The sequence below is a fragment of the Motacilla alba genome, chromosome 18, assembly GCF_015832195.1.
Source record: "Motacilla alba alba isolate MOTALB_02 chromosome 18, Motacilla_alba_V1.0_pri, whole genome shotgun sequence".
In the NCBI taxonomy this organism is placed as follows: Eukaryota; Metazoa; Chordata; class Aves; order Passeriformes; family Motacillidae; genus Motacilla; species Motacilla alba.
In genome coordinates, this window is record NC_052033.1 from 7,642,566 (window position 1) to 7,658,196 (window position 15,631).

General features: G+C 40.9%; 1 protein-coding gene across 2 annotated transcripts in view; it reads left to right on the forward strand.

Annotated features, from left to right (window-relative positions):
• Positions 1-15,631, forward strand: part of LOC119709392 — an 84,475-nt gene that overhangs the window by 32,717 nt on the left and 36,127 nt on the right. The window contains exons 2-3 of one of the 2 annotated variants that reach the window (XM_038157104.1): positions 12,678-12,806; positions 14,373-14,485. In XM_038157104.1, the coding sequence (XP_038013032.1) occupies positions 12,678-12,806; positions 14,373-14,485 (242 nt within the window). The remainder of the gene's footprint in view (positions 1-12,677; positions 12,807-14,372; positions 14,486-15,631) is intronic. The other variant, XM_038157105.1, reaches the window with a different exon arrangement.

A 15,631-nucleotide genomic window follows, 5' to 3' on the forward strand; every position in this document is an offset into this window, starting at 1 on the left:
GTTTGTCATTACAGAGACCTTGTTTTGGTTAAATAACCAGTGAAAGGCTCAGTTCAGTTGCATATTTTTCCATCACTAGACATCAATTTCACATGAGCTGCTTTATTTTGTTAATGAATTTTGACCTTCATTTCTTCTCCCTCTGCATTTAACTCAGTTTAGGTCAAAACATACACTATGCAAATGAAGAACCACAAGTCCAGCCCACTAGTGATGCAGTTTTAAAGTCACGAATAAAAATAAAAATTATTTACAGGCTAGGCTTGGGCAATATACACCTTGAAAACTGTCATCCAGGATCCTGGCAGCTGACGTATGTATTTATTTAGGCTTTTACACTGCCAGGATTTATAACTGGGAAGCTGGGGGGGGGGGGGGGTTGGGGGTGGTTTTTTGGAAAGTGACTGGTGATTTTAAAGGCCTTTATTCTGAGTGACAAAATTCAGACAAATGAAACTGGCATGTGCTCCCTGCTGTCTGAAATATGGCTTTGTTTGAGCCCTGTGTAGTAAAGCTTCAAGCTCTTGAGGAACCCCCAATCACTTATCTTGGCCCCTGGGCACAGTGCATGTAAGTGGATAATGGGCCAAGAGCTGTTTTACTTAAAACTGTGGCATTCCCACTTGGTTCAACAGGAGTTGCACCTGTTCAGCCAAAGGCAAACTTTGGCCCAGGCACTGAAATTTAAAGGTGCTGCTGCATCAGGGCACAGCCACCCGAAGCAATCACAGTCTCAACACTGTCTTGTCTCAGAAGTACTGCACCAACACCAGGCACACCACGAAGATGAAATCACAAATAGTAGGAAAATGAGAAATCTGCTCAATCTGAGGTTCTCCAGTCAGTTTGACTGGCTCCAGCCCTAATAAATACCCTCCCTAAATGTTCCACCATTAGATCTCTGTGATGGCATCACTCTGTGCCAACAGAAAAGTTAGAAACACTTTGCTGCTTAGAAAAAACATCTGCTGAAAAGTTTAGTAGCTTAATTGCAAAGTGTGTAGAAATGTTTAATAGCCAGAAGACTAGAGCTGTAGGAGTGACTGTGCCTGCATAGCACTTGAATCTTTTCAATTAGCCCTGAAGGTAGACGTCTGAGAACAGAAAAATTAAGAGACTGAAAAGATTTGCCATCAATGCTGTGATTAAGCCCCATTCATACTCAATTTCTCAGTGTTTTCCAGACCCCAAAAACATAAAGGCAAAGTCTGAACTATTTAAGGACTGATGCAGCTCCAGATTAAATTAATATCTACATTATAGCTACTACTGTGACTGTCAAAAATTAGTTTTACCCCAGAGGGAAGGTACAAAGGAAACAATGGAAGGTCTTCTGCTTGAAACCCTGAAACCAGATCCTAACAGGCACGCAGAGCTGTGCAGATGTAACACAATCTAACCTTTTTATGTTTAGACTAAAGCACTTTCATTTAACATTACACTTAACGGAATAGCTTTAAACCAGCCACAAAGAAGTGACCTGGCATGTTTTGACTATAATAAGCATTGATTCCATGCCTATAAATTTTATAGTTGAATCAATTATACTCTTTCTTTATAGGATTAAAGAAAATGTTCCATTTCAAATGGAATTTTTCTGTTTTATTCTCATGAGAGAGAGGAATTGAAGAGGGAAAAAAGAAAAATGAGTGAGCAATGCTAAAATTATTAAGAAAATGCCTAGACTATTTTCTGCTAGAATAAAAGCTGTCTAGATAGATTATCTCAGCACTGAAAATATTTCTTATTTCCCATAAAAAGAGAAACTCATCAGCTGTGGTCTGTCAGTTCCCAGAGCAGTTAGAATCTGGCACTCAGATCCCAGTGCAGATGGGCCGGTGCTATCAGACTCAGCACTGATGAGAAGGGACACACTTTTCCATCAGAAATGGGATCTGGGCTTTGGGGAGAGCCCAGTTAAATTTTCATCTCTGCTACAAGCTTCCTTGGGCAACTCTTCTTTATTGGAAATGGTCAGGCTTGGTACTATGTTTTCATAAAGTGCCCAGTCAAATGGGACTTTGAGTCTTTGTCGGGACCGAACACAGAGCCTATTGATCACTAATTGATACAATTAAATTATCTCTATGGAATGCAGTGTTCTCAATACTTGTGGCATGTTGAGTGGTAAAGTTGCATAGTCAAGTAGTAGGGAAAAGCTCTGAAAATCTTTGGTTGAACTTGTATGGAGGTTTTGATGTACTTTTCAAACTCCTGATCATATTACTATTCTAAAGCAGACATAATTCTAGACATTTGCAGAAGATCCAATAAGACACCAAAGCCTGTTGTTAGTCAGAGATCACAGAGCAAAGAAAGACCAGATTAGAAGCTCTTCCCATTGAGCCACATCCCACTCTGGAATGGAAATATTCACTTCACCATGCTGAAGAGAAATTGTGGAGCAGCTTGTGACAGATATCAACAACACAAACCAGAACTCTTCAGTGTCTCCAAAACTCAGACGAACTTGTGTACTGCAAGTCTTTATTTACAAGGGCTCTGAGTGAGGTGCCAGTCCAGAAGTGCTCATATGTAAGGACTGAAATAATATCTTTCATTTTTCAAAAAGCAGCTAGGACACAATTCATGCCCAAAAGTTCGGGGTACATGTTACAATATGTGTTCCTATGGATCCACACAGAACTTTGCTGCAAGCCAGAAAACATCTAACGTGTGACCCAAAAAAAAACAGCACAGTGAGCTGTACATTTTCTGGGTAAATCCTGGTCTGGGGAGACACCTCAGAAAAACTGTACCAAGAGCAGAGAAACCCTTGGCTTTGCCCTGTAGGATGCAGTGCAGTGCAACATTTTCACAGTGAAAAGGGGAGTGGCACAGACCTTGCTGTCAGAGGACAGCAAAGCATCCTGGCCCAGAGCACATCACTCTACCATGGGAGGGATCCTCTGGAAGGTCAAAGCCTGGAGCAAACACACTCTGTTTAAGTGATGAAATGCAGATCAAGGTGTACTAATTTATGATGTTTGATTTTTATAGCTCTAAATTACACCTTTTTTCTCATCACAATTACTCTAAGTACCTGACAAAACAGGGCCCAAGCAAATTTCCATAAAATGGGGATGGGGGGGTGGGGGTAGGGTAGCCAGCTTCCCTTGAAGGATACACCAGGGCTTCTACATCAGAAGCAGTAAAACATCCTTGAGGGTTCTACAAACACTGCTAATGTCTTTTCAGTCAACTGGACTGTGATTTAAAATAGATGAGATTTTTCATAATCTTCTGACCTAAAACTCTGAAAAAAACACTGATCTCTCTTTGCTTCCTTTATTGGAGACAGTATAGTGCAGACATTACTGTAAAATAGCAGATATTCCATTTAGTCAGTGAATTTTTGCAAATATATCACCTTTAAGACCTGTTGATGCAACCAGCATGTATTTAAAGATGCCATTCAAAGATTTCCTATACTCAGTAGGTAGTTCTGAGCAGGTAAGGATGGATTCTTTTTGTAAAAGAGGATTGTTTCACCCATAAATAGCCTGCCCTGGTTTGCCATCATTAGCAGCCTGATATGGGGAGTGATAATGTAACATTTCCCTGATTATTTGGGGGGTTATTTTTAGAATAGTAGCATTTATATAACAGTCTTGGTAGAGACTTAGGGTACAAAACCCCCCCAACCCAAGCTACAGCTATTAACCTCATGTGTTGTGTTTATAAAAAGCCACTTTAATACAGTACTGTATAAAGTACCTATAAAGAGAAAAATCCATTACAACCAAGGGGATTTTCAATTAAGTATTAGGCTGGTAAGAGGGTTAACAAGTTTGGTGCTTTGCCTCCCTTCCTTTCTTTTTTTTTTTTTTTTTTAATCAAGGCACAGGTTGTTATAAGCAGTTAATGTGCAATTTTGGTGCCACAGATTAAATTGTGCAGGCAAAAGTACTGCAGGTTTTGTAAAGATATATTCAGTACATTGATACATATAAATAAGATTATACCCTTTCCCCTGTATTTGCATTAGCCAAGACAAGTATTAGACATCATAATACAGAATGGTTATTCAGAGTTCACTAATTATTGCTTCGTATCTTTAAATGAGATTATAATATGGCCAGCTCTGGATCCTGGTACAGCCTGACTGAGTTATGCTGTGACACTTAGAGGCAGCAGAAAAAGAGCCTGGAAAAAAAACTTCATGAAATATTTCATATCAAGTTGGTAAAAGAGTGTGTGTGTGTGTGTGTGTGTGTGTGTGTGTGTGTGTGTGTGTGTGTGCAGGGCAGGAAAGAAAATGGACCTTCACCTCCAGGTTACAAAGGGCTGTTCCAGAGCTGGGATTCCTGATACTCCAGCTGGCTCTGCAGGTGCTCAGGGGAAATCTCAGCAGGCTGCACTAAACCTGTGGTGACCATCAGGGATGGCTGCCTCCCAAACACTCCCACACTGCTCCCATAACAAGGAGCTTTCAAGGACTATCCCAGAGATTTCCGATCCAGCTGAAGATGGGGCTGTGCAGTTGTTGTATTGGCTCTGGGGTCAGTAGACCTTTCCCAGTTCTGGCCTTCAGATGATTGAAAACGAGGATGCAGGCTGGGTGAATTTTTATTTTGTATGAGACTTTCGTGGCACTGATATCTATGTTCCGTCGGTTTTGGGTTTTTTTTAGGAGCCTGTTGAGTCACTGCTGCTCTCCTCCTCTTCCAGCTCTTTCAGTTTTTAGCACAGTCACATCCCTGGCTCTCAGGATGGCAAAGGGGGCAGGTGGCTGAGTTTTCCTTCTGTTCTCTATTGAGCTACAGCCTAGAATGCTTAACATCATGTGTAAATCACAAATAACCACACAGAATTCCCGGTAACTGCAATAAGATAGGGGGGAAGAGAATCAGGTTCTGCATGCTCCCTATTGGAAGCTACTCTATGGTGTTGCTCTGGGCTGCTGCTGCTGCTGCTGCTGAACATACTTCACCCCAGGGCTGGCCGCATTTCTGTGATGAATGAAGCCACCCTGTGTCTAACATGTCTGTTTTGTTTTAATTCTGCAGAGCTCTTTGGAATCTTCTAGGAAGAAAGGCACAACATAAGTGTGAGATTGTTGTTTTTATTTGAATTGGGAAATAGCCTTTCTGAAAATAGTAAGTTGTAGATTAAATGCCAAACCAGGATGAGGCAATACCGCTTTGTACACAGAGAGGATTATTAGAAATATTTCTTTAGAATGATACCCAGAATGTGAATTACTCAGCTTGCCAGGTTACTTATGAAACAGAAAAAGTTACAGAAGTGCTTATGTAACACTGTTTTTCCAGAAAAAATAGGTGATTTTTCTCAGCAGTTCCATCTGCTAAATGGACTAACATCTTGCAAAACCCCCTTACTGCTTTCCCTCCCAGAACTCCTGCAAGGGGACACACACAAAAGCAGATCTATGCGTTACAAAGAGCAATCTCAGATGGTTTAAGTAGGCAATTGGATACAAGAACAAGCTTGGACTATTTGATGGGTGAGAAAGGTCAGTTTGTTTTTAGCTTCTCTGCATATAAATCATCTATGAAAAAGTTTATTTTGCAAATGTCTTGAGCAGTACAAACAAGCAATACAAAGTTCAGTGATTTGGGGGTGGGCGGCAAGTTGGCCAAAAAAGGTCTCAACGTGCTTCATCCTTGTCACAGCAGCACTCCGTTACACCCTTGTGACACAATCCCAAATTATTCCCTTTCTGCTAGCAGGGATTTGCAGAGTGTTGGCATCAATGCAGAGTGACTCTTGCAGGGCTCACCTCTGCTGAGTGCAGCAGTATTCATATATTAACAACTGCTCCCTCTGCTTTTGGAATGACTGGCAGGAATGCTTAATATTTGGGGGTGAATTCTTCTAGAAATGTAATTATTGTTTAGCACAGAAGGAAAAAGGCTTCGTCAACATGGAGACTAGACCCTTCTGTATGTGAACTTGGTGAAATGTATGTGAGGTCTCCAGTGATACAAAGTTATGCTGTGCTACTGTTTTATCTGCTAATAGCATGTGCAATTTTGGGTACTGAGCTGTCCGAGATATCTTTCAGAGGATGTATAATGCACCCCTTCAAAACAATGCTTCTTTTTTTACTGTATCTTAAAACTTACTACAGAACAAAAACAACAACAAAGAAATCCTCCTCCGTGGCTCCCCAGTAAAGCACCAAGTGGGTGTCCATGTAACTCCTTTAATGGGCATTTCTATTTTATGCCATATTTTAAAAATGCATTTACAGATTTCTTTCTAATTAAATTTTGTGGATTAATTTACTGCTCATGAAAGGGAATGATTAATAATAGTGGCTCAGGCCAGGCATAGTGGGGTAGGCATTGTGCAAACTTCCCTGCATGGCTCTGCCAGAGCATCTCTGGACCACTTTTACCCTGGAGAGTGGGGCTGGCCAGCTGTGTGATAGTTAGGGCACGTGGCGTGGCTTTTTCATCACGTGCCACCAAGGAAGAATTTCCTTCTGGAGTATTAGTGGCTGGCACGGTCCTGTAGTTTCTGCTGCTGCCATCCGTGGTGCTGGCACTGGTAACTACAGGAGAACTGGCTGGAAGCTTTGTGCTTGGCTCCCACGGAAACACAGAGGAGACCAAAATCCCTGTCCCTTGCAGAGGGGCTGAAACTTCAGGACCTGAATCATGTCAAGGATGTAAATATTTAGTGTCTTTAAGAGAAGAGTCATCTTTTTGAAGTCAAGCACATGCTGAAGTAACTTCTTGCCTGTGAAGGTCTAAAAGCAGCAGAAGCTATAAGACGGGGGAGGTAAGAATGACAAAGGCTTGAGTTCAAGTCATTACAAATCAGAAATCAGCATATCACTAATTTGTCTATATTAAAGCGTAACTGAGAAAGGCAGTTAATAAACAAGATTCCCCTATTAGTCCTTACCTGCTATTCCTTGAGAATCCCATATTTTTGTGTGTTCAGAGCAACTCAAGCAAGTAGTAGGCATTTATGGCCACACAACCTGAAGTAACTGTAGTAGTAGCTCCATTTCCAAAAACTTGTAGTGCCCATTGGGTTTCCCAGAGAATCCTTCCCAGTCCTGAAATGCACACTGATTTTCACAGATGTAATACAATTCTGAGCTCACACTTTGGCTTCTTCACAAATCCTGTTGATACTGAAAACATGAAGTTATACAAGCTCTGAAAGCTACACGTCTAAGCTTTACTCAGCAGGATTTTTGAGAACATAGTCTTGAGTATAACTTGTGCTTTGACACTTGCTGTCTCACAGAAATCCCTTTTATTCCTCTGGAAAGGACTCTTATCTTTACAATGACTGTCACAACAGAGCACTTCTAGAAAGCAGAATTCCCTGTGACAGCTGTTCCAGGCTTTCTCTTCCTATTTTTAGACAGTGAGCACATCCCTCATCTGATAATCCCAAGTAGCACTGTGAGTTAAATGTAAATTTTCAGTAGCAAGAGTTTAGTCCCAATGCTTTAAACATTTCTTTCAAATACATTTTAACTCTGACAGTCTTTACCATATTCTTTTTACATTTTTATAGAATAGACCCTCTCTTCACCACATACTTTCTATTAACAGTATTCTCAGCCCACTTAATACTTAGAATAACGGAAGACATTAGAGTAACAATTTTCAAGTTTTATACTTAAAAATATATCTCTCACTGCTGTGGGTATGAAGCTTGGGCACATTTTTTTTAGGACAAGAAGGCAAACAGAGGCCAATAAATATTTACAAACTGTCGTAAGAGGTTATTTATTTTCTAAAAAAAAAAAACCTTTATAATTCTGAGTCTGCTACATCATTTCTTCAAATACTTTGCAATGTTGTAATATATATGAATTACCATCTGGAGGCAAAAAGGGCTCTGGACAGAATGAAATGATGCTACAGTTATATGAAGAATAATTCACTGCAGTGTGTAAATAATATGTGTGCTGCTTGACCAGAATTAGCCAAGCCTCACACAACTCATCTGATAATGCTGTTTATGGTTTTAATTTTTCTCCCAGAGAGAGTTCTGGCAGTCCAGAAGAGTCCAATGAAAAGTCTAATGTAAGACTAATGAGAGTCACTGAAGATTTAAAGTAATGCTGGATAATACTCTGGGGTGAGACCAAGGATGGTTGCTGAGAAGTTTTTAGAAAACAGCAATTGACCCAATAACATCGGACTAATTTGATAGGTATTCCCTGGACACAGAATCAGTGCTGATACAGCTGGAGGTTGCACATGGAATCAGCTTCTGCAGAGTGATAATGGAATTTGATGTATGGACTGCACCTACACTCCTAAAACTGAGCAGAGGCTCTTGGATTGCAAGACCCCATTGGACCCCTGCTACACTCTGGGATCTGTTTTTTCCTGCATTATTTTCAGCACAGATTTTAGGCCATTTCATAGTCTAGTGGCTACTTAGAGGTGGAAAATCCAGCAATGTCTTCCTTACCATAAACAGTTAATATTACGCCAAGCAGGTATCTACAGTAAGAAGCAGAGTGGCTACCAAAACTGCATATTTTATAAATAAATAAATATGTGTACATTACACCCACATTTTCTTTCCCCTTTCAAAAATTTAGCCTTATAAGCCCAGGATACCAAACAGGATTTTTATTTGTAGGACCTTATATAAATGATTTTCATATGCTGCTTGAAATAACCTATCTCATTATGATGAAACTTTATTACACATTGTCTTTAATTTATTCACACCATGTTCTGCAAGTCTGTCATTATGGAAATTTCTTATGAAGAATGTTTCACTAGGCAAATAAAATGCCAGTTGAATATATTACATTAAAAGTCCAATAAAATAAAAAAATAAAATAAAACAAAATAAAATCAAATCTTGATTGATCATAAAATGGGGTTTTTCCTGGTTAAAATCATGCTGTCTGCAATGCTCAGTACTTACAGAACTGTAGGTACACTTTTTGCAGAGCCCCAAAAATAACTTTCCATCTCTCTTCCTCCTGGCTTTCACTGCTGTAAATCCAATCTAAAACCTGGTAAACGAAGAAGGATCTTCACAAAAGAATTTAACACTTGTTCCTTGGGAAAGTGTAAAGAGTGACCATAAGATAGGACTTTGCAGAGAAAATATTTACCTGCATTGATGTCTCAGTAACTGTGAAGAGCATTTTCCAATGAATAGTCAATGTTTGGCTTAAACTCAAGTGGCCCAACACCTAATTCAGGCCGGCAGGTTTTGTTGACCCGCAGACCTAATTATTTACATTCTCCAGGTATTGTGACCTTTAAGAAGCACATTTTAGATTGAAGTGAATGGATTTATGCCAATTTACACCAGCTGTAGAACCAGTCCTTAGTTTTACACCCTGTTCTTAAACATTCTGAGTCAGAGCCAAAGTACAAGGGTTCATGGAATTTAAGTAATTTCTGGATGTGCTTCTGGATCTATATCCAAGATATTCTTGTTTTAGCCTTGCCTTCCATCATCATGAGCTCCAGAAGATGTGTTCAGTATGATACTTCATGCATCAGAAAGGAGTTATTGCTGTTTCAGTAATTCCTGTCTCTGTACAGCATATTTTGTCAAGGCCTAATCTGCTGCTGGTTAACACCAGGGAAAATCAGAAGCAATGTCATCCACCTGGCTAGAAAAAAAAATGAGAATCTTTGCTGAAGACCACACCTAAGGAAGAAAGAGGAGGGAGTAAGGAATACAGCAGCACAGAGCAAGTAAACTCTAAAGTCAGAAATAGCACTTCTATTTTCCAGTGTTCTGTTAATGTCGACTGGACTAAACAGGTGTGTAATTCAGAGGCTCAATTCAGTTGTAAACTAAATCCATGGAAACACAGCAGAGGAAAGCTAGTCAGAATATCAGAGCAAAACTTTGTTGTTGGAATTGGAAGGGCTCTTTCACCAAGTTCACAGAGCAGTTCTGGAGTCCTTTGCATGTAGAGCACCTAACTTTGAAGTGAACTGGCTCCAGCCTCCAGATACAAACAGATAATTTCCTTTTTATCCCTTGAGCAGTTGTGCACCTACAGAGAAAAACTCTAGACAAATACACAGATATTAGTGCAAAGAACTGCAACTGTCCAACACACAGCAACTGGAAGTATTTGAGAGTTGTGGTGACATTGTTGGTGACTTTCTTGCTGAACATCACCAGATTCTGGTCAGGAGAATTTAATCCATCTTCATACAAGTAATTGCAGTGGGGCAGATGAGAGCATTCCAAATCTGCTTATTTTAAAACCAGATTTCGAGAGTTCAATTCTTAACTTTGCCCAAGCATTGCTGTGATAAGGATCTCTAGCTACACTTAAGGTGTTTTTAGCCCATGGAATGGGGCACAACCACAGAGTGAGCTACAGTCAGTGGAAAGATATCAGGGATTCCTGACTCAATGTGTGGCACTGGTGCTTTGAAAAATAGGCAATGATGAGCACTAACTGCAACTGTCCTGTTATTTTTCCACAGAAAAATACCAGTTTATCAAAACAGATTTTGAATTTTAATTCAACATTCTGATATTGAGGCAGAAATTTGGATCAAAATCAGAGAAAAATAAAGAGTGAAAGGAACTGCTACTTCCACCCATTTCAAAATAGAGAAGATGGTAACTGTGACAGTTACTTAGAACATAAGTTGACTGGCTTCTAGTCCCTCTGATTCAGAAATTTAAAGCTTATACAGCAGCTGTACACTAATTATTACTGTGGAATTTTTACCTTTTTGGCTTCTTCTCTGATTTTTGGGCATGAGAATTCAGACAAAGTTTGTTTGTTCTTTGCAAAAGGCTTGAGAGTAAGTGCTAAAATTTAGCAATTCTTACAAAGTACAGTTCTTATTTCCTGGCCTGGATTTATCTCTGAAGCTCTCAAAAAGCTGCCAAGAAGGATTTCTGCACTCTTCCATCCCAGTTTCAGCTTTGAGTCTGTGTTGGGCCAGGGAGCTCTACTCCTATGGACTGAGATTTCTTAGCAAACACAGACGTTACACTGTACAGGAAAGACTAGACAATATATAAATGTTCTTATTCTTTCAAAGTCTTGTTTTATCTGTTGGCTTTAAATTCACAACCATGTGTATGAGGAATTGGGTGTGCCAATCCCATTAAGAAAAATGGGAGCAGAGGGCTTAATTCTCCACTGACTATGCTGAAAATGTGCCCCCTAAAGAATGCTGCGTGTGTAATTGATTTGGGCTATTTGTTTGAACTTGCCAAATGGATTTCTTGAATATTTGTAGCTAGTTTTGAAAGCACTCCCATCCTCAACCAGACACACAGGTTATTAAAGGATTTGATTTGACATTTAACAATTTTGTATATTAATATTCCCCACATTTTCCTAGATCGACATAATCCTTCTAAATCCCAGCATCAACAGTCATTACACCAAAAGAACAAGATGTTGCTGCTGTCGCTGTGTTCCAGTATTGAATTTTGTAGGAGCTTGGTTAATTTGGACAGATTTATATTCTGCCATTTCCTGAACTGTGAGCAGGACCTTGCAGGTTCAGCTCTTTGAAAACATTCACATAAACAATCTCACTTCATTACTTTGAAGGAAATAGATTCAGTGGTATCTGCTAAAGTGGTGATATTCTGTGACATAGAAAGATGTCTTTTTGCTCTCAGTCCTGGCTAAATAAGACTAAATCCTAGGTACCAAGAGCCTGGTACCTGATGGAGATCTGATCTCAGACCTAGTGAGGTTTCCTGTCATTTTGAGCTACTCTGCATTTCAGCTGTTTCACAAGAGAATGACAGCAAGAAGCCTATTTTCAATTGATGTAATGATTGATAGTTCCTTTCTATAGCCAATGTGAACTGCAAACCAGTGGATTCAATGGGTTTTTTTACCCAACTTTTCCTAGAACTATTTCTATGATAGGCCCTCATTCTATCTGGCAACACCAAAGTGTTTTCCTGTCATCTCATTCCATGTTCTCAAGCTATAAACTGTGTTTTGCCAGCCTGCCTCAGACTGGGAATTGCATCACTCAACAGATAATTCCATTGCAGTGAATTGGGCTACTCAGAAAATTTACCCTTCAGCTTCAGATCTGGGTGTGATGGGATGAAGAGTCACTCATCAAGTGACTTCCTTATTCCAGTAGGTAGAGTGAGGAAGGAATGTTGGCTCTATGTGAAGAGTCAGGAGCCAAAACAGCAAGGTCAGCATAGCAGGAAGATGTAGTTTGCTGCTGCTGGTGTAAACTAGCAGTAACTTTCTACCCCCAAGAGAATGTAATGAGAGTAGTGTCTTAGAGGTGTGTCTGTGAGTCACAAACAGCCTGGGGTTTATCTTCAACATGCTGTGATTAACACTCAACCCGTTGTTGGGGGCCGTGCCTAAGGGTACAATATTCCCTACATGATGAACATGGATCTGAGCTGGGATTAGTGCTGGGTTGAGTAACATCAGTGTTGATCCCAGCGTCTGGATGGTGAACGTGAATAGTACAAGTCAGCCTTTAGCAGAGGACACTTTTGAGAAATAAGGATATCTGAAACTTTTAGTGGAAGATGCATAATTTTTTTTTTAAACTCTTGTCAGACATGCTTCAAACCCAGGCTAAGGAGCTTGGCTAGGTTAGTTTAGGTACAGCTGAGTGTTAATTATGGCAGAAACCCCCAATGAGTGAATAAAGAACTATGTTTAGTGCCATCCATTTATCAGCAGAGGTTTGTTCCATGTATCAGCCTAACGCTTACACTGTTGTGTTCTCCAGGCCTGACTGCATCTCTCCAGGCTGTATCTATGGCAAAAGTGAGAGAACAGCTCTCAGTCTAGAGAAAAGCCTGTCTGACAACCCCTTCCCCTGGTCCTACTGCTCCATAAACCACACTGAGCACATCAGGTAAGCTTTCTGACCCCTTTTGCCTTTACGTGTTAGTTCTGGATTGAGACATTGGGACCTTCTAAAGTTTATTCATTGTGTAAACCAGCAGTAAGTAAAAATACACCTCTTCTTTTATATATCTCCTCTTTTTTTTTTTTTTTTTGTTCTAATATGCTGTCTCATTCTTCATATTTCTATTGTGATTCATGGAAAGAGCTTGAGTCTATGATTCATGTATTTTAAAAATCACCAGTGTTATGACCTTTATTTCCTAATGTGCTGACAGAAGTTGTGGTCTTGGTTGTATTTTGCAGTTTCCTCCTGGTAAAACATCTTGAGAGAAGTTGTGGTTGACGTTGTTATGCAAAAGAGGACTCTCACAGTGAGGATGATGAGGTGTAGCTTATTTGCTAGGCTCAGCAGGACTGAAGGGCTGCATTAGCAGCACAGGCGTTGGCTTTTCTAAGCCTGCTTAGGACACACAATCCAAGTCTCAGTAGCATGTCCTTAACCTTTTCTGCTTTCAAAGCAAATTAATTAAGTAGCAGAGAGAAATGGAGTGAGAGCTTAAAATCTTCTCTAGCTGTTCAACAACACACTTTGATCAACAACACATTGTACTTTTAACAAAACAGAGGGTTTTTTAGTAAAAATACTATGATTTTGCTCATAGTGTTGGCTGCTTGGTGTTAGTGTTCGAACCTCATGAATCCCTAAAAAAATGAGAGTGGCAATCTAGCCATTGACCGTAAGCCCTGTGGGCATTACCTTGCCCATGGTGGAGGGGCTGAAATAGTGCAGTGCCTCCAGCCTTCATCTTCATGGCACAGTTACCTAATCCATTTTCTGCCCTCAGCAGCTTCAGCTCAGCATAAAAGTCACATTACCAACTTCAGGAGGAATCCCGAGAATGGCTCCAATGTTGTTCTTAGGTAGTGTTGTTCTTAGGTCCCTACCCCTGTTTCTGTCAGCTGCAGCTGGCTCAGCCACTGCTGTGGAGAAAAAAGATTTCCCCAGAAAGCTGCTTCTCCCAAGGCCAAAGCATTTTTGTGACACTGCTGGACGGTGAAAGACTGATAGACAGCAAATAGTATTTGTGCCTTGAGAAGACCATTTGGGGGTTCCTGTACTGTAAATGTTGAAGAGACAGAACTTCTGGGGAGGTGACATTCCATGATCTTGCCATATTCCACTCCACCCTCTCCAGGTTAAGATGCAGAATTGCAGTCTCGAAGGAAATTATTTCCCCTCCACAGTCTTAAACTTTTCATCTGGGCTTGAGTGTTTGACTTAGAAAAATCTTGAATTAGGCAGGAAAAGAAAAAACTCTGAAACAAGGGAGCCCATAGCTCATTTTTATTTGAGCTGAACTTATTTACTCTGATAACAGCCAGTCTTTGGCAGCAGCACTAAAGACCTGTCCCAGCTAGGAGAACAGGCATTCACCCACCCAAACCCACCTCATCTCGAGCACTTGCTGTGCAGTCCTGCAGCAACATGTCCAGCCTGGACTCACCTCCTGGAGCAGGAGCTGTGCACAGACACGGGGTCCAGCCCTCATACCTGTGCCTCCTGGTCCCACAGGGCTGCTCCTGGTGCCCCAAAACCTAATACAATCCCACCCCAGGAAGGAGAGACACCTTGCTCAGAGAGCAGGAAGAAAAGCTGCTGGGCTCAGGCCCACTGTGTGAAAAGAGGTGAGTAGAGCAGCAACATGGATGTTTGTGGTTTTGATCAGTGGGGTTATTTTAAGATTTTCATGTCCCTAAAACCAGTATATATGTTCTACAATAAATGGCACAACAGCCCACAACTCTGGGCTGTCAGCTCCACTGGGTTCCATGCATGTTCCATAAATATGAATCATATAGTGAGCTAAAAAAAAAGGGGGGGGAGCTGATTTATGCTTATTTCCTCTGTACAACTACAAACATCTGTGTAGAAAACAAATATGGACACTGAAAAAAAAAAAAGAAAATTTCCCCCTTTTCCTTTCCCCCCCCCTTATTTTGAAGCCTTACAAAGACAGGCCATGTGGTCAACATCTGGAATGTATATGGGAATTATTCAAATGAGCCTTAGTGGTAGTTGCCTTGTGCCAGGCTCCTGAAGTGGCAAGGAGGAGTGACAGCCACCACACTGCGTACATGCCACAGTCTTGTGTACCACATCCACATTCCAGTCATCTTCTGGCTGGGTTTGCCAGTGGTGGCCAACTGGGCTGGCAGAACATGACCCCACCTATTTCATGGCAAGTATATTTTGCATGTGTCTGGCCATGTCTGTTCCAGGATCTGTGTTTCACAGTGCCTTTCTTTGGGAGGGAGGGAATGGATGTTGTTGCTGGCTTTAGTTTGGCGGGATAACCTTGAGCCACCTGAGCAGGCAGAGGACAGTCAGTCACATTCTCTGTGCTGGAGCATACAATGAATTGAATGCTCATGAATTGAATTTAGGGATCAGCACTGGAAGAGAACATAGGCCACAGCAGAGACACAGTCCAGTCACTGCTACAGCTCCCCAGGTAGTGCCTGGGAGACTTTGGTGGCACTGGATGGCCACGAGGTGAAGTCCGTGGCCCTTGTGCTTGGGCTCAGGCTCTGCTTGCCTAAAGTGCACAGCCCAGGCTCCAGTTTGCCCTTTACATGTGCAGCCAAGTTTGTAACAGCCCACCATGCTCTGATTGGCTTCACTGAACTTGAATATGTATTTATATATGTATTTGAATATATGGATCTAAAATACTGCATTTAGTATCAGGTAGTTTGGGGTTTATTTTTCCTTTCCCTTGACTATCAGCTAAAAGTCACTGTCCATACTTAGGGAAGACTTTAGCAAAATCT